Here is a 23,555-nt window from a genome sequence, read left to right as displayed (position 1 = left end):
AGGGTGCATGCATGTTATACATAGCGGTTTGCTGCTGGCGCTGCTCGAACGCCGTAGGGACGGTGGTGGGATACTCTGCTTTTGCAGCTGCAGCCACAAACGGAGGATCCTCCACATATGGCACTCATCGCAACGTCACACCCAGGGATGGCGGGGCGAGCTCCCACAGGGTGCCGCCTTGTCACCCCTCCAGACATGGCACCTGGGGCCCATCGCCCCCCCCCCCGCCCCCCTTGCAACACCACTGCCTGGAATGTCCCACTTTTCCTTAGGATTTCCCTGTTCTCATCAGAGAAATGTTGGAGTGTCATGCAACCCTCGAGTCAAGGAGATAAGTAACTATACAACATTTAGAAAACATCTGAAGGCAGCCGTGCATAGGGAAGTTTTTTAATGTGTAATGTTTTATTATGTTCTCTTATTATGTGCTCTACGTTGGGCTACCTTTGAAGGTGACCCGGAAACTACAACTACTCTAGAATGTGGCAGCTAGACTGATGACTGGGAGCTGCTGCCATGACCATATAACACCGATCCTAAAGGATCTATGTTGGCCCCCAGTACATTTCTGAGTGCAATTCAAAGTGTTGATGCTGGCCTTTAAAGCCCTCAACGGCCTTGGCCCAGTATACCTAAAGGTGTGTCTCCATCCCCATCGTTCTGCCCGGACACTGAGATCCAGCACCGAGGGCCTTCTGGCGCTTCCCTCCCTGAGAGAAGTGAGGTTACAGGGCAGAGGGCCTTCTCGGTGGTGGCGCCTGCCCTGTGGAACGCCCTCCCACCAGATGTCAAAGAGAAAAACAACTACCAGACTTTTAGAAGATATCTGAAGGCAGCCCTCTTTAGGGAAGCTTTTAATATTTGATGAATTATTATATTTTAATATTTTGCTGGAAGCTGCCCAGATGGGCGGGGTATAAACGTAACCCACATCTGTGCGTGCCGCAATTCACCGCTTCTGCGTGTGACGTCATTTTGAGCATCTGCGCATGTGCGAGCGGCGAAACCCGGAAGTAACCCGTTCCGTTACTGCGGAACGCAACCTGAAAATGCTCAACCTGAAGCTTATTTAACCTGAGGTATGACTGTATTATGTTTCTGTATACAGTATGTTGTAAGCCGCTCAGAGTGGCTGGGGCAACACAGTCAGAAGGGCAGGATATAACTACTACTACTACTACTACTACTACTACTACTACCACCGCTAAATAGGATGTCCCTATTTTCATCAGATAAATGTTGCAGGATATGGAGGAAGCCTTTTGTGCATTAGATCTCGAACCCCAAACCACCCCGGCTTCCTTCCTTTGGCCTTGTTTTGATTCCCAGATGGGGTTGCCAACTGACCAGGCTGGGCTGCTCCTCTTTGCCTTCCTCTCCTTTTTTAAAGAGCAGCCTGGCATAAAGAAATCAGCAAAGGGAGATCGTTTCTGGCAGCGGAGCAAGAGCCATTGTCTGCAGCCAGAACGGCTGATTGGAAGCATCTGTAAGCAAGCCAAAGAACGAAAGAGAGAAAAAGGCAGCCTGCAGACTGGGGGTGGGCGGGGGACATGGCTTGCTGGAATGTGCGCCTGTCATGGAAGTCGGTGTGGGAGTCACACAGTCGGCAGATCAATCCCTGCCGCTTGGGACCTCCAAACCCTGCCTCCGGGGGTGTGGTGCGCCAGGAGAGGGTGGCAAGTGTGGCGGGAAGATCCCAGGGTGATCAGAGAAACATCTAAGCATTTCAGGGTAGTTTAGTATCAAAATACATTTTTATTTATTTGCAGAATGTGGGTCAGAATCTTTTCAAAATAAGAGAGCATCTAGCGATACTGAGAACAAATATGAAAGATCAGAAAACAGCAAGGCTGTTTGTGTTGATGAGGAAATGAGTTTGTCTCAAATTAGACTCACTATATTATTATTATTATTATTATTATTATTATTATTATTATTATTACTGCTGCTACTACTACTACTAAATACCAGACTTCATTAAAAGATCTCAGTGTGGTTCACAGAAGAAAATACAAGATAAAACACAAGTAAATAATTGAACCAAAACAGCAAGTCCATAATAACCCCCTTCCCACAGAAGGATATTAATCACCCAAAGGCCTGGTTGAAGAGGAACGTTTTTGCCTGGTGCCTAAAAATATAGAATGAAGGTGTCAGAGGTGAACCTCTCTGGGGAGAGCTTTCCACAACCAGGGAGCCACTACCCAGAGATTACCCAACAGAAGCAAGCTCTGCCTCTGAGTTTGTATACCTACTTTTTATATATATTCTTTATTGAAAAATGAAAAGTACACAATTACAAGCACGGGTGGCGCTGTGGGTTAAACCACAGAGCCTAGGACTTGCCGATCAGAAGGTCAGGGGTTCGAATCTCCACCACGGGGTGAGCTCCCGTTGCTCGGTCCCAGCTCCTGCCCACCTAGCAGTTCGAAAGCACGTCAAAGTGCAAGTAGACAAATAGGTACCGCTCCGGCGGGAAGGTAAACGGTGTTTCCGTGTGCTGCTCTGGTTCGCCAGAAGCGGCTTAGTCCTGCTGACCACATGACCAGGAAGCTGTATGCTGGCTCCCACGGCCAAGAAAGCGAGATGAGCGCTGCAACCCCAGAGTCGTCCGCGACTGGACCTAATGGTCAGGGGTCCCTTTACCTTTACCTTTACAAGCACACAGAGTAAAATAATATACAAAGAAGAAGACGAAATACCATCCATTTATATATACCATTTATATATACCATATATATATACCATCCATTTACAAGCACACAGAGTAAAATAATATACAAAGAAGAAGACGAAATACCATCCATTTATATATACCATTTATATATACCATATATATATACCATCCATTTACAAGCACACAGAGTAAAATAATATACAAAGAAGAAGACGAAATACCATCCATTTATACATACACACACACACACACACACATACATATATATATATATATATATATATATATATAATTGTTTTTATTGGAAGATTTTCATGGATCGCAAAGGTGCATCTATCATCTCTGTTTTCAGTTCCAGAGCCCTGCCCACTGGTCAGTTACATTTGTTGTGTGACGCTGGTATCATATTCATTGTGAGGTTGTGAGGAAATGATTTGTGCCCTTTTGTAGCCGCCTTGTTTAATACCTTCTGGGTGTCCTCTGATCATATTATAAAGCAGTAGCGGTTGTGTTATAAACCAAGCACTGCTAGGAATGGTTTCTTTTTGTTTTTCAAGATGCTTCTTGTCAGCAACAACAAAAATCAGTGTGGGGCAAGCACATTTTTATTCTCAGAGAAACAAGTTTGAGAGCCACTGGCGTAAGTTCATGACCCAAAGGTGCAATTTCGGACCACAAACACGGGAGCCGTCTCAAAGCAAAGACCAGGTTATGACAATAAATCGTGTAATTTCTCTGGACAGATGCATCTCCTTACCAGGAACCTGCATCAAGAGCCGGGCTGGGGGTTATATGAGGGTGATTTAAGAGTAGCTGCTGAAATTCAGAGCCCACACTCCTCAGATAGACTGCTCCTGCTCAGTGAGGTATTGTGAAGAAGAGCGAAGGGAACCATCCCAGCTATGTATGTGTGTGTTTCCTTCTTGGTAAATATTTCTTCATTCTGTTTTATAATATATTTAAAGCCAGAGAGAGCAGTTAGAACGGCAGGTGCAAATTAAAAGATGACAGACAAAACTTTGAAAGCGGCACGGAGAATGAGTGGGCTAAAATAAAAGCATAGGAGGAGCTCTGCTAGATCGGGCCGACAGCCCAGCTAGTACAGCATCTTCTTCTTACAGTGGTCAAATTGTTGCCTGTGGGAAACCGGCAAGCAGGATTTGAACACAAGCCCTCTCCCCGCCTGTGACTCCCAGCGACTGGTATTCAAAAGCCTCTGACTGTGGAGGCAGAGCCATCTTGGCTAGTGGCCATCAATAGCTGTCTCCTCCTCCATGGATTTGTGTTCTCCTCTTCTGAAGCCATCTCCTGTGGGAGGGAGTTCCGCAGTTAACTATGTGCTGTGTGGAGAAGGACTTTTACCTGTTCAGAATCTTCCTTGGATGTCCACAAGTTCTCATGTTCGGAGGGAGAAAAACTTTCCTCTGTCCACTTTCTTCATGTCATGCATAATTTCATTAACTCCTACTCGGCTTTTCTGTAAACTAAAATCTCAAAGTCCAACTAAAAGATACCAGTGTTATCAAGTCTAGTTCCAGATTTGCCCGGCTTATGACTAGGGTTGTCTTGAAAACGATGGTTCCATTGTACAGTCATACCTTGTGTTGCATCCGCTTCATGTTGTGTCTTTTCGCGTTACATCCTGCGGAAGTACCGGAACTGGTTGCTTCCAGGTTTTGCTGCTCACGCATGTGCAGAAGCGCCAAATCGCGCCGTGCGCCTGCGCAGACGCAGCGCTTTGAGTTGCGGGCATTTCACGTTACGGATGGGCCTCCGGAACGGATCCCATCCGTAACACGAGGTACCACTGTATCATCTTGCGTTGGTTTGTTTTTAATCTGTGGTTCGCTGCTCCTCTGATTCCCAAATGTGCTTTGCTGTGGCAGGCTGCAAGGGACCAGGTCTGCTGCCCACACCAAGCCTCTCAGCAGACTTTCAACTACTGTTGCTTTCTATTGTATTTTTTTGTTGTGAACAGCCCTGAGATCTGCGGATGAAGGGCTGCATGCAAATTCAATTAAGAACCACCATCATCATCATCACCTACCATTTTTTAAAAAAATACTTCCATGCAGCAAAGGAAGCAGAGATGCAACATTGTGTCGCTAACTCTTGACGCATTCACCTCTCTAGGTGTCAGGAAATCTAAATCTCCCTGAGACACGGGAGCCCAGTATATAGGGATTGCAAAGATTGATTCTCTCTGTGTCTGTCTCTCCCTCCTTCCCGCTTCTTCCTAAGTGGCCCAAAATCATTACAGATTAACAGCTCAGAAAACCTCTGGCCGGCTCTTGCTCAGCAATATTGCTTTCTGCCTCAGTCTCTTTCTCTCCTGTGTTTTGTGTGTCAATTAACAGCCGTCATTTTCCATCGCTAGGAAATGAATCGCCCGCCAGACCCCAGCCAAACTGGGAATTTCGCCCAGGGACAGAAAGGACTACCCTGATGGTTGATGACCGTCCTCAGACCCCTCTCCCAACCCCCACTTGTCACCTAACCATCTGCTTCGGTCAGAATTAACCAATGTCAACAATTAGGTAACAGCCTTGCCTTAATCTCCGTGCTCTGCTCCCCCGTGTCTCTGTGTTAACATTCGAACTAACAAAGGCCAAGACTTTGAAATCCCTCTTTTGATTTTGAGCTTTGAGCTGCCATAAGTCGATCGTTGCTTGGTGGGGAGGGGGTTCAGTTTCCAGGGAATGGGTATAGCTGAATCATTAGAGCTGGGAGATCAACCCTCCGATTCCTATCTCCCTATAGCCTTTGATTCAGAAGAATGAGGACTAGAAACTTAGCTTCGTTATTGGGGAAAGGGACCAAAGGTGAGTGACAAAAAGGGAGCTGGTCTAATTTCTCTAGGAACGGAGAGTTCCCAAGCTGTCTGGGAGCAACCAAGAAGCCACCGTCCTGCAGAGAGGGTGGTGGTACCAAGAGAGGACCCTCTGCCCCGAGACCTCAGAGCCCAGGCAGGTTCATTGCAGGGAATAAGGTCTCTCAGATATAGCGTGGCACTAAGCAGGAGAGCTCATGAGGTGGCCTGGGGGGGGGAGCAATTGCTGGCTGCCAATCTCAGCCGCTGCTCAGCACCCCCTTCTGCTCCCGCCCTCCTTTGCAGGGAGCAGCCGATCTTCAGCACCAGGGCTCACATCTTCCAGATCGACCCGGCCACCAAGAGGAACTGGATCCCCACCAGCAAGCACGCGCTGACCGTCTCCTACTTCTACGATGCCACACGCAACGTCTACCGAATCATCAGTGTGGGAGGCACCAAGGTGAGAGAGGCGGCGAGAGCAGGAGAAAACAAACCCCATTATAGGCATGCATTTTGGAAAAGCTTTTAAAAAAAAGAAAAAAAGAGATAATCTGTAGAAACAGAGCACAGCCATCATGGCCAGTAACCTTTGCCAGCTCTCTCCTCCATGCAATCCTCTTTCAAAGCCAAGTTGTTGGCCATCACTGTGGCAGGGAGTTCCTCTGTTCAACTCTGCGTTGCACGAAGAAATGTTTTCTTTCCTCTGCCCTGAGTCTCCCATCCCTCAGCTTCCTTGGGTGTCTGCAAATTCTAGTATTCTGAGAAAGGGAGGAAAGCTTTGCTCTAGCCACTTTCTCGTGACCTGAGGCCGAAGGAGACCCTTAAAACGCTTGCCTTTCTCTGCTCCCCAAAGGCCATCATCAACAGCACCATCACCCCCAACATGACGTTCACGAAGACCTCACAGAAATTCGGCCAGTGGGCCGACAGCAGGGCAAATACCGTCTATGGCCTGGGATTTGCCTCTGAGCAGCACCTCTCCCAGGTAAGAACTCAGGGGCAGGAAAAGGAAAGGTATTAAACTTAACACACAGTGCAAAGCGACAGACTACCCTAATCTCTGAGCAGTGAGAAATTCCAGGAGGTTCCAATTGCTCGACCAGGGCTCAGTGTCGGAAGGAATCGCGGCAGAGACTGCGGTGTCCTGCACATGAGTACGACCTGAGCATTGTAAGTGGGGCTCACAGCATTCGCACCCCGAGAGATCTTGCTTTAGTCACAGCTTTGGGTCCAGCACAGAGCAAGCAGGTCTCTGCGTCTCCAGCTTCCAGCTCTCACACAACTCTCTGGCTCTTGTTCTCCTAACTAGCAGCTTTGGAAACTTTGGGGAAATCTAATTAAAAAATTAAATTATAAAAAAGGAGTTAAAGGGTGCTGTACAGCTAGCAAGGTAGAAGAGGGCAGGGCCTCTTTTTTGATCCATTTTACAAATATCCAAGATGGCGGCCGAAGCACTCCGTTTTGTTTTCCCTGCTTAGTTTGCAGAGAAGTTTCAGGAGGTGAAGGAAGCCGCTCGCCTGGCAAGGGAGAAGTCGCAGGATAAGACGGAGCTGACCAGCCCAGCCCTCAGTTTGACGTCCCAGCAGGTAAGCAGGCCAGGTGTCCTGTTCCTCCAAAAACCCTGCAGCGGGGGATGGGCCAGTTCTCTAGGAATTGAACCGACTCATTGGGATGTAGACCAGGCGGGGGAACCTCTGAAAACGAGGCCCAGCAGGGCCCTTATTTGGCCCATGAAATTGTTTTGAGCCTGCCCACCTCTCCCATACCTGTCACCAGGTGTGGGGCAGGTGAAGAAGCAGGAGCATTGCAGTACCCCACCAGCTGCTCCTTGGCAGCTCCTCCTGGGTAAAAGGGACAGGCAGGTGGATCTGGGGGGTGGAGGACGCCATGTTCCTCGGTCTGGGCGCAGATGGATCAGCAGAGCGTGCGGAGGAGGGAGTGTGAACAGTCCCTTGGCCTGGAGAAGGAGGAGGAGGAGAGAAGGGAAGCTTCACATTGAGCAGGGAGCGTTTGTTAAAAATAAAGCCACCATTTTAATACTTAGCAATGCTTCTGAAGTGCTAAGCGACAGTTCTAGTTGAATTCTGAGCAGCCAGTGGCATGGAGTTCCAGAGGAGAAGCAGCATAAAAAAGTTTATGGTGAGGAAGGGAGGAGATTCTTCTAGGTTTGGATAGCAAGAGAACCACCTGGGATTTTTGGAAGGTGTGGGATTTCCCAGTGTGGCACGGGGCCTTGACCCCTCGGAGGGAGTGTTTGCCCGTGCATGAGATCCCACCTTCCTGGAATGCGACAGGTGGCTCTTGAGGGCACCTGAAATTGGGCTCTGCTTCACCTGCCCCCTCCCCATGCTCTCCTGCCCCACAGATCCTCCCCAGCCCCATCATCAGTTCCAATGGACCTGGAGACGACAAGCTCTTCCGCAGCCAGAGCGCTGACATGGAGATGACGACGGAGAGGGAGAGGATCAAGAAAATGCTCTCCGAAGGGTGAGGAGGGCGACGGAGGTGGGGAAGGGGCACCCGAACGGTGGCTATTTTATTCCTGTTCAAATCTCACTTACTCCCCAGCAGCTGGGATAGCTCAGTTGGCAAAGCGCAAGACTCTCAGGGTCGTGGGTTTGAGCTGCATCTTGGGCAGAATATTCCTGCCTTGCAGGGGGTTGGACTAGATGGCCCTCGGGGTCCCTTCCAACTCTGTGGCCGTTGGCATCCACCGCTGACCCTCTCTGTCTCCTTCCCAGCTCTGTCTGCGAAGTCCAGTGGGAGGCAGAGTTCTTCACGCTGCAAGACAACAACAACAAGCTTGTGGCCGCATTGAACGAGGCCAATGCCAACGTGGAGCAGTGGAAGAAGCAGCTGGCAGCCTACCAGGAGGAGACGGAGACCCTGCGGCAACGGGTGAGGGGGCGGCCTTTGGGGAGGGTCCTTTGGTGTGGGAGCCTGGCTGACCGAGGCGGCCACCATCTTTGCAACGCACTTCACCACTGTCCTGATCTCAGGGCGCCATGACATTCTGCTCCAGGTGATGGTCTTGGTGGTACAAGGGAAGTTTCAAGGCGGGAGTTTTGCTTAATCTTCCATTATTCCGCTGCTTATATTTCAAATCCTGCCTGCGGTGACTTCATATATGGGGGATAATTGGATAGGTAATCCACCTGTGGTCTCCATTCTTCCTTAGACACTTCGTCATTATGTCCTCTTAATTTGGCAGTCAGTTTTGCCTTTTCAGCAGAGTCCATTCATTTCATAAGCCATTCCTGGCTGTTAACCAGAAGGTTCGTGGTTCGAGCCCATCCAGCGACGGCTCTGGGCAGGATTCCTGCAAGGGGTTGGACTAGATGACTCTTGGGTTCCCTTCCAACTCTACAGTTCTGTGACACCAATAGGCATTGATTCAATGGGAGTAAGAGAGGCTGTGGTTTTGCTGTCAATAGTAGTAGTATAGTGGTGCCTCGCAAGACGAAATTAATTCGTTCCGCGAGTCTTTTCGTCTTGCGATGTTTTTCGTCTTGCGAAGCACGGTCCGTCGCAACTGCGCCTCTTCAAGCGGCTTTAGGAAAAAAGCGAACAAACTCGCAAGACGTTTTCGTCTTGCGAAGCAAGCCCATAGGGAAAATCGTCTTGCGAAGCGACGCAACAACCGAAAAACCCTTTCGCCTTGCGCGTTTTTCGTTTTGCGAGGCATTCGTCTTGCGGGGCACCACTGTAGTAGTAATAATAATAATAATAATTTTATTATTTATACCCCACCCAAATGGCTGGGTTGCCCCAGCCACTCTGGGTGGCTTCCAACAGATATAAAAATATCATATAACATCAAACATTAAAAAGCTTCCCGATACACGGCTGCTTTCAGATGTCTTCTAAAGTCTGTATAGTTTTTTATCTCCTTGACATCTGCTGGGAGGGTGTTCCACAGGGCGGGTGCCACCACTGAGAAGGCCCTCTGCCTGGTTCCCTGTATCCTCACTTCTCGCAGGGAGGGAACCACCAGAAGGCACTCGGAGATGGACCTCTGTGTCTGGGCTGAACAGTGGGGGAGGAGATGCTCCTTCCGGTATACTGGGCCGAGGCAGTTTAGGGCTTTAAAGGTCAGCACCAACACTTTGGATTGTGCTCAGAAACATACTGGGAGCCGATGTAGATCCTTTAGGACCAGTGCTATATGGTCTTCAGGGTGGAAGCCTCTGGACTTTGACCATGCAGCCTCTGTGGGCCCAGGAGACGCTGGCTGCACAGGGGTGGTAGATAAGTACCTCTCTAATCCCTCACCCCCCAAAAAAGACAGCCTCCTCTGAGGTCAGGTGGTTCTGCAGCATCTCTGCATTTAGGGCAATTGGGTGCTAACAAAGACCCCTAGAAGAGGGACAGGACAGAACTGCTCACTGCCCAGCGGAGGCTGAGGGAAGGGAGGTGCGCAAGCCCTGATCAGCAACTCAGTCTCCACAAAGTAGTTTTGGAGGGTCTTCAAGAGACTCTCTCTTGTTTCATTTGTTGTCAATATGGGGCTGAAAGATCACGATGGGGCACTTTGTATTTCCTCTTCTAGTTTGAGGTTGACTTCTGTGGGATAACTCAGTTCTCAGAGCACGGGACTCTTAATCTCAGGGTTGTGGGTTTGAGCCCCACGTTGGGCAAAATACTCCTGCATTGCAGGGGGTAGGACTAGATGACCCTCGTGGTCCCTTCCAGTTCTGCCATTCTATGATTCTACCGGTGCATGGTCTGTGATCTTAATGTTGCTGGTTTGTGTTGTTTTGACCAACCGGATCACGACTGGGGTGCAAAGGGTGGTCTCTAACCTCACCTTGTGCTGTGGTGGCCGGACTGGAATGTGTTGTTGGTGCCGCCTGGGTTCTCTCCCCCCATATATATCATATAGGGCTTTAAACATTTTTAGCAGCCAGCAGGAGACTTTAGTTTGGGCATCTCCCTCTTTGAGCAACTCACCCGATCGCTCTGCACATAGAGCTCTGGCAGAATCCGCCCCCATTTCCCAGCAGAAGCTGACTCTTTGGGGATAGGTCCCCGCAGAGGATAGTTTAATCAGGATACGCCCCAGACACTCAGGGCTTGGGGGAATCGGCACCAGATCCGCCGCTCATCTCTGGGGAAGTATTTTCATGTGGCAGGAGAGAGAGAGAGGCATGCGTGTAATTCCTCTCCCAGAGGTCGCCGCTGTGCACGTCCCTGGCTTCATTGCATGGCGTGGCGAAAGACGCTCCTTGCTTGCTAATATTAGCTCCCGCCCAAGGTCATCAGGTTGGGGGGGGGGGAAGCGGCTGGGGAGAGAGAGAGAGAGAGAGCGCAGCCACCTCTTGTCAAGCCCCCCCCCCGGCCACTTCAGTCTCTGCAGACAAAGGAGAGGTCACTGCCCCACCCTGACTGGTACAACTCTTTTTTGCCGGCGGGGGGTGGAGGACGGGGACTGGGAAATACACCATGCCGTGTCTCTTTCTCTCACCCTCCCACCTCTCTTTTTGGCCATTATCAGCGCATGCATAGCTCCATTGGTTAGAGCAGAGCTGCAGGTTCGATTCCCGTGTGGGACAGCAGCACATTCCTGCCTTGCAGGGGGTTGGACAAGAATCAGAGGTTCCCATATTTATTTGGCCTACTGCCCCCTTTTCAGGAAAAAAGCAGCAAAACTCAGCGCCTCCTGGAAAGCTACCTTCTTTAAGCAAACAAGCCGAAAGATGCAGTGACAAATTTGCGTTCTTTTATTTACCTGTATTTCTGCCTATGCCCTACGACATAGTGAAGAAAGATGATGTTGTAAATATGACACCTTGAAATTATAAAATTATTTATTAAAATCAGCCATAGTAACATTCGCATTACATACAGAAAATTAAGATAGTGAAGGATAATATTAAAAATAATCCTAATGAGACAGATGAACCTGTTGCACTGCTATCAATTTATTAATTTTTACTCACCCCCCCCAGTTGCACCTGAGGCTGCTACCGCCCCCGCCCCCCCGGATTGTTCCCGCACCCCACAGTATCCCCCACTTTGGGAAACACTGGACCAGATTATCCTCAGGGTTCCTTCAATTCTCTGGAAAACCCTTTACAGTGGATTCAGTGAGCGCATGATTTGAGTATCTCATCCTACAGGAACTGGGGAATCTGAGCCAGGCCACTCGTCCATCTAGCACAGTATTACCTGCACTGACTGGCAGCTGTTCTCCAGGGTTCCAGGAGCCTCTTCCAGCCCTACCTGGAGATGCCGGGGGGGCCTGAACCTTCTGCAGCCAAGGCAATGTCCTGCCACCAAACTTTGGCACGGTTTGTTGAAATAAACCAAGGATCTAGCCCTCAAGCTTCTGGCTAAGGGGCTAATTGAACTAGGAGCCTTGTGCTGTCAAACCCAGTGACCCCCCCCCCCAGCTCACTGCGCTCTGCATTCGTGGCAGCATCTCTGCCTGGTCTTAGGCCTTCCCTGCCCCACCTGGAGATGATGGGAACTGAACTCAGGACCTTATTTGTGGAAAGCACGGGCTCTGCGCTCATTTCTGGGGGGGGGGAGGAAGGGAGTTTGTTCCCCACCCCTCTTTTTGCCTCTGATACACACACAAACACACACACACATTCCTTCTCCCTCTTTCGAAATGTTAACCATAAAAAACTGAATTTTGTTAGGGCTGCCATATGCCTGGATTTCCCCAGACATTACTGGGATGTCAAAGGTGGAATTGACATCCGAGGGGAATTTCCAAAAGTTTGCGCTTTGTCCTGGATCTTAGGCAAGTCAATCGAAAAATCGTGTGGGGTTTTTGTGTGTGTGTGTTTTCGTAAAAAACAACTCAACAACTTTTGGGGTGTTCTGGTTTTTACTTTTTGAAATATGACAACCCCAGTTTTGCCTGCAAGCGCCTCAAACAGGGAAAGGTGAGCTGTCAGCGTTTTAAATAAATCAACTTAAATGGAGACACTGGAGCTGAAATTCCTTTGCTGGTGGGGAGGGAAGTGGTGGATTCTGAAGGCAATTCTCTGTAAGGAGGCTTCGCTTTCAGGAAATATCAAGGTGATCTCTCCTGCGTTAGTCATACTCTGAGCAGACTCAGTCGCCTGAATGACTCCAGCACATCAATTCCAGCACATCGGTTGTAACGCCACTCTTGGATTGATGTGTGTTTTTTAAATTTCACTTCAGTATTTAGCAGGGGGGAGGGAGGAGTTAACATTTGCAGTGGATCTTATTGTGTTTATTATTTGTTTTTTGCATGCTGGAGGTTTTGGGAGTCGTATTTCGAAACCCGGAAGCCTTTTGCAAGGCTAAAAGCACAACCGTAATATGGAACGGAAACAAATTTGTGAGAAACAAATTTGGGAAAGCCCAAACACCCCTCGGGAAAAAAACAGGCCACACTAAAAGCCCTGCTCTGAGTTACTGCGTCTAACATTTTGGGGCCTTGAAAGAGAAACCTTCATGCAGAACACAGCGACCTACTGGGTATGTGGAATGTCAGAAGTGTCTGGGGGCTGGATCCGGCCAAGGGGGCCCAGCTAAGCCCAGCATCCTGTTCTCACAGTGGCTGGCCAACTGCCCCACAGGGCAGCCCCCAAACAGGACATGAACCCCCAAACAGAACCCCATGAACCGAAATGTCAGAATCATGCTGTTTTCTTCTGATCCTGCAATATCGCCCTTGCCTCCTTCTGCTTGTCTCCATAGCCAGGAGGGCTAGAATCTTCCTTTCCTCAAACGTCTGAGGTTCCAGATTTGTCCCTGGGATCTCGCTCTCTCCCAAGGCTCGTCCCGCCAGACTCCCCCCCCCCCCCTGCTTTCCAAAGCAGCAGCTGCAGGCTTGAAGAATGCACTTCTAAAAATGTAACCCTCCATCTTGATGAATAATTGACATTCCCTCTCTCTCCAGCCGACCCCGTTCTGCAGGCAGCGGCATTCGGAAGAGAGGCGGTGCCTGGCTACCTCTCTGATGGGTTGTTGTTGTGGGGGGGTTTGCCTAGGGAAAAAGCCGGCACAGCTTCCAACAGCTCAGGCCTGAGGATCTGGCCCTGTGGCTGGACGCTTTTGCATCAGCTGGCCTGGCTTTGCGAGGAGGGCCAGGAGGAGGAGGAGGGAGGACACGCGAGGTCGCCTCCTTTGTGCTGGGAGAAAGGGCGCATCGAAGCATGGCTTCCGTCTCAGGAACATGGGCAGCTGTCTTGGAGCCAGGCCAACGGCCCCCCCATCTAGCTCAATATTGCTGCTCCAATGCGTACGCTCTCCTGATCGGCAAAAGGCCTTGTCTTTCGGAAGACGGCTTTGGTTGCGTAAGACCCCCACAAATTGGCTATAATTGATCAAAGGCGATTGATGGCTGCTAGACATGATGGCTGAGCTCTGCCTGGTAATCTTTGGGGATATGGTGGTGCCCTGAGCGAGGCTGGAATTTAGCACCCATAAATGGATCTTCTCGATTATGGGTCTTCTCAATTGTGCGCCATTCACCTGCAGCAACGACCTTTTGGGATATGATATATAATGAAATCAAAAACATATTAAAGTGATTTTTCCAAGAGGCCAGAATCCTTCCTCCTGGGGATCCTAGACAGCAAAATCCCAAAGGAAGCCTCAGCTGCAGGGACAGCGATTCTCTGTGCACAGAAAAGGAAGGAGGAGTGAACACCCTCAAAGGGAGAATGGCAGATGAAAACAGTGGAATATGCAGAGATGGCAAAATTGACAGCACTGATAAAAGATACAAATTTAGAACCGTTTAAAGAAGACTGGAAACTTTTTCTAGTCTATCTAAAAGTTATTTCCCATATGCAAAGACCCCTGTGGGGTTTGAAGTACAAAAAAAACAACAGAACATATTAAAGAACATGTTAGAGAGGATGAAATTAGATAAGACGGAAACTTAAAATGCAATATATGTAATTTGAGTTATAAACATTGATGTTGGGTGAGTGGGAAGTCACTAGTTTGGTTGAATTGGAATATAATTGTTGAGTAACAAATGTAACTTTCTATATGGAAAAAAGAATAAAGTATTATTACAGAAGGGGGGGAAACCACCAAACACCCCCAACCGCGACAAGTTTTACAATTTACGGCGGGGCTGGTGAACTTCTGACCTTCTGGATGTTGCTGAACTACATCTCCCAGCAAGCTTAGCAGTCATGGCTGATGGGAGTTGTAGTCCAATCACACCCCGGGGGCCAAAGGTGCTTGCCCTGCTTATGCCTTACAGACAATCACCCTACTAGTCCATCAAAGAAGTTTTTGCCTAGCACAAAAAAGGATGATGGGGAAGGCATAACTGCTGAAAGTGTAAACAGGCAGGTGGGTCTTTTCTCCACCATTTGTGAGGAAGTGAGGGCTTTGCGGGAAATGATGTATAACGAGATAAAAAAGATGTTTCAAGTGATTAAACACCCCCCCACCCCACCAGAAGCCTTTTTCTTGGGAATTATAGGGACAGAAGTTCAAAAACAGATGATTAGGTTCTTTATGTATGTAACACCAGCAGCTAGGATTCTCTCTGCACAAAAATGGAAGGAGGCAGAACTTCCCACCAAAGAAGAATGAATAAGGTGACGAACTACGTGGAATTGGTAAAGTTGACAGCCAAAGTAAGAGACTCTGACAATGACAGTTTTCTTGGAAGAATGGACGTCCTTTTCAGACTATTTAGGGAAATAGTATAGTTTGGTGAACTCGCGAGCTGGATTGGAAATATGAGCAACGGAATGAATTTGAGAGAACAGCATTGATGAGTTATTGGTATAAGACATTGAAGGCATTGTGCAGTGGGGGGGGGGAGTAAAACACCACGGAAAATGGGCCGGGAGGTCTGGAAAAGACCAACTTATTATGTATTGAAGTATATATGTTGAACTTTTGAAGAGTGAATAGAAATTATTATTTTTAAAAAAGATGTCAGGGAAGGTGCCAGGAGGGCCTGGCAGAATCCTGTATGGAGGAGAGGTGGAGCCCCGTGTGTGGGGCACCCAGCCCTGCCCCACACCCCCTAAGCCAGGCTCCTGCCCTCAGGTGCGACGGAGGGCTCTGCGGCATCTGGCTCCCCACCCTGCTGGCACCGGGCCTTGGGGAGCTGGGGTGCTGTCCTTCGTCTCTTCTGCCCCTCAACCTGTCCGTTCTCTCATCCTCTTCCTCAGGTGGCAGAGCTGGAAGCCCAGAGAGGCCACGAATCCTCAGGGGAGGCCAAGGAGGAGTCCAGCCCAGCCCTGGAAGAACTGGAGCGGTTGGTGAAAGCCAGGGACGAGGTGAGGGGCCGCTGTCGCCCTCCTGGTGGCTCAGAGGCAAAGCTTACGATATCAGACAGTGGTTTTCTGCCATGGCTTTTCCCATAAATTTTCATCAACACAAAGAAGCCTTGCTGTATTCAGATCTCTCATATTTGTTCTTGGTACCTTACTCTCTCTTTTTCTTTTTTAACATAATTTTTATTGAGTTTTCCATATTTCATTACATTTTCATTACATAAATCCAGAACTTGCTCAAACAAAGCATCGACCTCTTTCCCTTCCACTTTCTGACTTCCAAACATCTTTTACAAATTCTTCGCAATTTTATAGCCACTTTTTTACCTTATATCTTCTTTTGACATTCACCTCCTTATATGTAAATCAGCTTATTTTCTCATTATGAAACATTTCAACTCAAACCTACAAACATTTTCAAATGTTTACAATTTTCTTTCATATACAATATAAATTTGCTCCAGTCCTTTTGAAACAGTTTGTCATGCCGATTCCGGATCTTGGTACCTTACTCTCATTTTGAAAAGATATCTTCCCACATTCTGCAAATAAAAATAAGCAAACGTTGATGCTCTGCTATATTACACAGAAATGTTTAAATGCCTCTTAGCTGTCCTGGAATATTCCTGCCACACCAGGGTGGTGACACGCCTTATGAGAGCCACCGTGTCTCATGGTTGGATGAGACATCAGGACAGTCTCTCACAACCCTTTTGCACACTCCCTCTTGACTGGGCACAGGGCTGCCCCTGTTGCCCCAACAAACCAACACCCCCCTCTCTTTCACACACCCCCACGACAGCTTAGCTGGAGTTCCCCCATCCCTCCTGGCCCTGCCAGCCCTGCTCCCTCCTCCATCCCTCTCCTTTCCACACCAGCAGCTGCCAGGAGCCCACACTCCACCTCTGCTCTTGCTGGGGCGCCAATTAAATTAACAGTTTAAAGCAGAGGTTTAATTACAGGGCAGGCGCCTGCTCTAGACGCAGATCCGCCTTTCCGAGAATGCTGCGCAAGGCAGAAACTCGTGCAGTGGTGAGAAGAGGCTCTGTGCTCTCTTCTCCATGCCCTCCCCCACGACTCATAGCTCTAAGAATTAGCATTTCTGTAAAGAGGGAGTGGGCAAAGCTGCAGCCTCTCAGGATCGGGGGGGGGGGGGGGGGGCTTTGTTGCAATTTGCAACAAAGGTGCAAATGTGTTTTATTTGTCTGAGGTGTTTTATTTGTCTGAGGTGTCCCCCGGGCAGTGCTGTGGTTCAGCCCTGTGGATGTAAATGAAGGAGCGAGAGCTCCTCTGAGCATGTGCAGAGCCCCGGGATTTGAGACTAGGTTAATATTTTATTCGAAGAATTTCATTTATGAAAAAGAGAGAGTGAGGAAAAAAGAATGTGAACGACAAAGAAAAAACACTGTTACATTACCATACATTAATATACAGATGTGTATATTCTTATTATGCCAATACATCAAACTTATGAGTAGGCATTGGGGAGAAATTGGGGTTGTCCATCAAAAAAAAGGGGGGAGTTCCTGCACCTCTTTTTCTAGAAAAAAAAGCACTGGCATCAAGTATTCCTAAAATGACATGGTCAAAATAACACACAATGGGGGTTAAATTAGGGAAAATAGGTTATTGCATGCAGAAATGTGACTATCCAGAGGGGCAGGTGCATTAATTGCCTCTGTGCTCCTGGCATTGGCCCTCTGAGTTGGCTCATTGTGCAGAAGCGCCGAATCGCAACCCGCACGTGCTCAGACGCGCCGCTGTGGGTTGCGAACGTTCGCAACCCGAGTCCGCTGTAGTTTTGAAAGCTGCAACCAAACCACGTTTTGCAAAACAAATAATGGGGTTGGGGGGAGGGCTGTCTGCCCAAGGCTGTGGACACATATCCTCCAACATCTCCCCGATGAAAAGAAGGATGTCCTATTCAACAACAACACCCTGCCCATGTGACTAGGTTGCCCCAGCCACTCTAGGCAGCTTCCAACATATATAAAAGCACAAGAAAACATGAAACATTAAAAAAAAATTCCCTATCCAGGGCTGCCTTTGGATGTCTTCTGAAGGTGTATACTTACTTATCTCCTTGGCTTGGGGGTTGCATAGCAGTCCAATATTTCTCCACTGAAAAGAGGGACGTTCTAAGGAAAAGCGGGATGTTCCAGTATCAAATCAGAAACTGGGACAGCTTTTGTAAATCTGGGACTGTCCCTGGAAAATAGGGACACTGGGAGGGCCTCCAAACATATCACATGTAAAGCTTGTGACTCCCCTTGCCCAGAGAATCCTGGGAACTGTAGTTTGCTAATGGTGTTGGGGTGTTGTTTTGTTCGCAGTAAACTACAGTTCCCAGGATTGTGGGGGGGGCGTGCTCTTTAAAGGTATAGTTCTCTTTTTTGTTTCATAGAATCATAGCATTGCAGACTAGGAAGGGCCAAAAGGAACGTTCTTCCATTCCTGTTTGTGTGTTTTTTTAAACGACCAGGAACTACGGCAGCTAAAGGGGCAGAAAGGAGGAAGCTGGGAGACGGATGAAGAGTGTGAGGACACCCGCCAGAAGGTGCAGGTAATGGGGGGCAGGAGGGGGGGATTAGGGTGCAATGGTGACTCGGCCAAATCCCCCTGAGCAGAAGTACCAACTTTCCCCCAACCCCATTTGCTCCCGATTAAAAACATTGCTTTGCCACCCCCTAAGTGACTTAGGCCTGCCTGCCAATTCCTGTAACAACCATTGTTTTATTATTTGTACCCCACCTTCCTAACTGGGTTGCCCCAGCCACTCTGGGTGGCTTCCAAGACACATAAAAACATAATGAAACATCAAAACATTAAATACTCCCCTATACAGGGATGCCTTCAGATGTCTTCTAAAGCTTGTATAGTTCTTTATCTCCTTGACATCTGATGGGAGGGCGTTCCACAGGGCAGGTGCCACCACCGAGAAGGCCCTCTGCCTGGTTCCCTGTAACCTCATTTCTCGCAGGGAGGGAACCACCAGAAGACCCTTGGAGCTGGGCCTCTGTGTCTGGGCTGGATGATGTGGGGTGGAAACGCTCCTTCGGGCATACTAGCCCGAGCCTATTTAGGGCTTTGAAGGTCAGCACCAACACTTTGAATTGTGCTTGGAAAAGTAAAGGTAAAGGTAAAGGGATCCCTGATTGTTAGGTCCAGTCACAGACGACTCTGGGGTTGTGGTGATCATCTCGCTTTACTGGCCGAGGGAGCCGGTGTTTGTCCGCATACAGCTTCCGGGTCATGTGGCCAGCATGACTAAGCCGCTTCTGGCGAACCAGAGCAGCGCACGGAAACACCGTTTACCTTCCCGCTGGAGCTACTTGCACTTTGACGTGCTTTCAAACTGCTAGGTGGGCAGGAGCAGGGACCGAGCAATGGGAGCTCACCCTGTCGTGGGGATTCGAACCTCTGACCTTCCGATCAGCAAGTCCTAGGCTCTGTGGTTTAGACCACAGCGCCACCTGCGTCCCTAGCTTGGAAAAGTACTGGGAGCCAATGTAGGTCTTTCAGGACTGGTGTTTTGTGGTCTCGGCAGCTGCTCCCAGTCACCAGTCTAGCTGCCACATTCTGGATAAGTTGTAGTTTCCGAGTCACCTTCAAAGGTAGCCCCACGTAGAGCGTATTGCAGTAGTCCAAGCGGGAGATAACCAGAGCATGCACCACTCTGGCCAGACAGTCTGAGGGCATGGAGGGTCTCAGCCTGCGTACCAGATGGAGCTGGTAGACAGCTGCCCTGGACACAGAATTGACCTGCGCCTCCATGATCCAAAATCACCCCCAGGCTGCAGACCTGGTCCTTCACACTGACCCCATTCAGGACCACACCCACCCGCCCCCTGTCACCCTGAAATAGCACTTCTGTCTTGTCAGGATTCAGCCTCAATCCCTTTCAGCCATCCATCCTCCAACCACCTCCAGGCACTCACACAAGACCCCCTGCAAAAGAAACATGGTTTGAACATTTCTGGGGAACTAACTGAGAGATGGTCTGTGTGCAACCCAGGTGCTCTTCCCTGGGGGGCAGTGGTCCTGGGGCGGCCAGCAGGAGGGTCCCTCATGACCACAGGGACCCTGAGGTCATTCTCCTCTCCCCCTTTTTCTCGCCAGGACTTGGAGAGGCGCAACACAGACTTGGAGCGGCGCCTTCGCCTGGCTGAGCAGTCTCTGTCGGAGACGCTTTCTGAGCGGGAGAAGATGTACCACGAAGTGGCCAAGGTGGCGGAAATCATGGACATGAAGATCTTTGAGCTGAGCGAGCTGCGGCAGGACTTGGCCAAGCTGGTGGAGAGCAACTGAGCCCGGCCGGAGGTGGGGAGGTTGCCCCGATGGTTCCCCTCCTGGCGGAAGCGGACAGGCGACGTGGCTCTGAAGTGGGTAGCTGGTGGGGCACATTTTTGGTCCTCCAGAAATGCCCCTCCAAGAGGATGCTGGACATCATAGAATCGTAGAGTTGGAAGGGAGCCTGAGGATCATCTAGTCCAACCCCCTGCAATGCAGGAATATGCACCTGTCCCATAAGGGGATCGAACCTGCAACCTTGGTGTTCTCAGCACCAGGCTCTAACCAGCTGAGCTATCCTGGCTGACACCTTCAGGCTTCTTTTTCCTGGCCTTAGTTCCCTTTCGGATGCTTCCATTTCTACAGACCCAGTTATCCTTTTTCTAGCCAAGTTACTGTGGTGGTCCCCCCCTTCCCTGATCCAGTAGGTTTTTGATAGAGAACTCTTCTCCCCCCCCCCCCACCAGCCTTACCAGAACCAGCGGCTGATTCAAAAACCTTTCTTGTAATCCTCCTAGCTGAGTCTTTTTAACAAGCTTGCTTTTTATAGATTATCAGAGACTTCCCCCTCAAAAAACCCCCCCAGAGGGAACCTTGACTCTCTTCCTGGAAGTAAATGGGGCTATTTTCTTCTCTCCGCCCCCCACTCTCCTCCCAACAACACCCTCCTTCCATTGTACGTTTGGTTTTCTTTCCAAAGCGAGCAGTGACTTTGTCTTAGTGGGGTAATGCGAATGTGGGAATGAATATTCAGCTTGGGAAAGCTGGCAGGGGAAACTGGGATGTGTGCAGGGGGGGGGGGAGTGGGGTGGGTGCTAATGTCAGAGGGGAAAAGGCTATTTCCAGGGGGCCGGTGGGAGAGGGGCGGCAAGCCAAGCCAGCTGCCAATCTGGCAGGTTGCCCAGTTCTGCAAATATTGTGTGAAACCAAGAACCTGACCCTCTCCTGGTTTGAGAAGGAAGTGCAGCTTGCTCAAGGAGTATTCCAAGAAGTCAGGCAGGGGGTGTGACCCATTGGCAGGAACGTAGGTCCTCGCCTGCTTTGCTAGCCCAAAGGTGATGGGACCTCTGGCCCACGAACCGAAAATATTATTATTATTATTTGCAGTGCTTTTCTTCTAGAAAAAAAGGTGCCGGTACTCACTATGAAGTTGTTACACTAAGTGCCACGTTTTTAACCAGTGCTTTTCTTCTAAGAAAACAAGTGCCGGTACTGCGTACCCAGGAGTACCTCGTGGGGGGGAAGAGCACTGGTTATTGGTTAAATTTGTATGCTGCCCTATATACCCGCAGGTTTCAGGGCGGTTCACAAGATAAAAACACAAGATAAAAACACAAAATTCATTTAAAAAACCCTGCTCCCCAACACATTTTAAAAGGGCATTGGATGTCAATCAGCTAAAGACCTGGTTGAAGACGAATGTTTTCACCTGGGACCTAAAGGTGTATAATGAAGGTGCCAGGCAAACCTTCTTGCGGAGAGCATCCCACAAGCAGGGAGCCACTGCAGAAAAGGCCCTCTTCTTGTATTGCCACCCTCCGGACCTCTTGAGGAGGCACAGGGAGAGAGGCCTCAGAGAATGATTGCAGGGTCTGGTACGTTCATATGGTCCACAGTGCTACAATGTGGTTCCCCAACCTGTGCCCACCTGCTGCTCACCTGACGATGGCAGTGCCAGCCTGCTCCATTGCAATTTTCAATTTGCATGTCTCCATTAGGTTTGAACCACACCCAGACTTCAGAGACGCTTGCTGTACCTGCCAATCCACAGTTACGGCAAGCGCCTTTGAAGGCGCTCTCTCTGCACCAGTCAGCTGATGGGTTGTCCTGGTGTGATCCACTGGGAAATGGATCTACAGAAGAGAAGAATGTTTGAGCAGTTTGCCTCGCATTTGAGCTGCGGCTGGAAGGAAGGAACAAATCAGCGCTCTACAGCCAAAGCCCTCTCTTTCTGCCGGGCCCTTCCTTGCCATGGGGCAGAATGAAGTGGCAGCCGCAGCAGTGGGCACAGCTGGGCTTGTGCCAAGCTGCCCTTGCCTTGCACCTGCTAAGCTAGGGGGCTGCCCCATTACCTGCGTGTCCAGTCAGGTTGAACACATGGAATTTGGAGGGGAGGGGGCTAATGCTGGTCTAGCGCATCCAAGACGTACAAAATTAATGTGCCCAGGGTTAGTCAAAGCTCTGCGCCAGTTTTGCTTCTCCTATTTTATTTTAGTGGTTAAAAAGGAGAGGAAAAGTTGGAACAATGGCCTGGGAACTTGCCATGCAGCTGCCTTCACCAGGCAGACTGATACACACACCCCATGTGGAATTTGGCGAATTTGAAAGCTCCACTCATTTAAGGTTCTAGTCCTCCTGACTTTGAAGAACCCAAGAAGAGACCGTGCTTCTGGGAGGCTCAGATACAGGCCCTTGAGGCTTGCTTGTTTTCTCTGAGCATCCAGGTACGCTGCCTCTAAGACTGGAAGCTCCATTTGTCTTCCCATGCCTGTTGTACAGCGACAGGGCTATTTCCCACAAACCTGCGCCTTTCTTGAAGTTCTAAACCTCCCCCCCCCCCCGAAACAAAACGAAAACATGGCCCTAATTGGTTTTGCAAATCTGGTTATTTGTTGCATGAAGACGAAAGCTTGGACAGATTTGGGCAATGCCCAGTGAAAGCTCTAGAAACCAGGTGATGCTGAAGGGGAGGATGGGTGGGTGGGGGTTGAGCTGGAATTATTTAAGAGTGGGGCTACAACCCCTCCGTATTTAGCCAAAGCAGATTATTGTTGTGTCTCTCTAAGACTAAGTAGACAAGAGTTTTAGCCTGGTGACAAATTCAGAATGTCCCCGTGTCGCAGAAAGAATGTATTCAAGCAAACCTGTGGATTGTCAGCTGTGTATAAGTGACCTGATGATTGTCGGGTTTTACTGGAGGTGTTCAATAAGACAAAGCAATGGTGGAACTACGACCCTGGGTGTTTCTCTCCCCTTGCCTTTCTCTTTCCCTCCCCTTTAATTGGGAACTTAATTGTGAATGGGGCTTGGCAGCGTCAGCCAAATCAACCAGGCTGCTCTTGATCTCGCGGCCACCCACTCCTGGGCTGCTGAACGCACATGTTGACCAGGTTCCAGCCGGCATCCGTTTCAAAGCTCAATCACAAAATAGTGCAAGATCTTTCTGGATGCTTTCTTTTTCCGCCACTCTGCCATGGAGGGAGAGGGCAGTTTCCCAGGCTGTGCCTCCGTGGCTGGAGGCATCCATGCTTCTGAGTCCCAGTTGCCGGGAAACGGAGGAGCTAAATAAACCCTGATGGATGGATGTCCATCCAACTTCTGTTTGAAAACCTCCAATGAAGGAGAGTCCACCAACTTCTGAGGTCATGGAATCGTAGACTTGGAAGGGACCCCCGAGGGTCATCTAGTCCAACCCCCTGCAATGCAGGAATCTCGACAAAAGCATCCCTGACAGATGGCCATCCAACCTCTGCTTAAAAACCTCCAAGGAAGGAGAGCTCATCACCTCTCGTGGGAGTCTGTTCCACTGTCAAACAGCTCT

At 49.4% G+C, this 23,555-nt stretch overlaps 1 protein-coding gene across 4 annotated transcripts in view; it reads left to right on the top strand.

Annotated features, from left to right (window-relative positions):
* HOMER3 (homer scaffold protein 3) overlaps positions 1-22,962 on the top strand; it is a 36,001-nt gene extending 13,039 nt beyond the window's left edge. The window contains exons 4-12 of one of the 4 annotated variants that reach the window (XM_083594811.1): positions 5,055-5,214; positions 5,793-5,949; positions 6,343-6,474; positions 6,968-7,075; positions 7,855-7,976; positions 8,231-8,387; positions 15,620-15,727; positions 18,207-18,287; positions 19,844-22,962. In XM_083594811.1, the coding sequence (XP_083450937.1) occupies positions 5,201-5,214; positions 5,793-5,949; positions 6,343-6,474; positions 6,968-7,075; positions 7,855-7,976; positions 8,231-8,387; positions 15,620-15,727; positions 18,207-18,287; positions 19,844-20,032 (1,068 nt within the window). In that variant the 5' untranslated portion in view covers positions 5,055-5,200 and the 3' untranslated portion in view covers positions 20,033-22,962. The remainder of the gene's footprint in view (positions 1-5,054; positions 5,215-5,792; positions 5,950-6,342; positions 6,475-6,967; positions 7,076-7,854; positions 7,977-8,230; positions 8,388-15,619; positions 15,728-18,206; positions 18,288-19,843) is intronic. The other 3 variants (XM_083594812.1, XM_083594814.1, XM_083594813.1) reach the window with 3 other exon arrangements.
* Positions 22,963-23,555: the final 593 nt, after the last annotated feature.

Source organism: Podarcis filfolensis, assembly GCF_964270895.1.
Source record: "Podarcis filfolensis genome assembly, chromosome: 18".
Taxonomy (NCBI): Eukaryota; Metazoa; Chordata; class Lepidosauria; order Squamata; family Lacertidae; genus Podarcis; species Podarcis filfolensis.
This window is presented reverse-complemented; position numbering and strand designations above follow the sequence as displayed.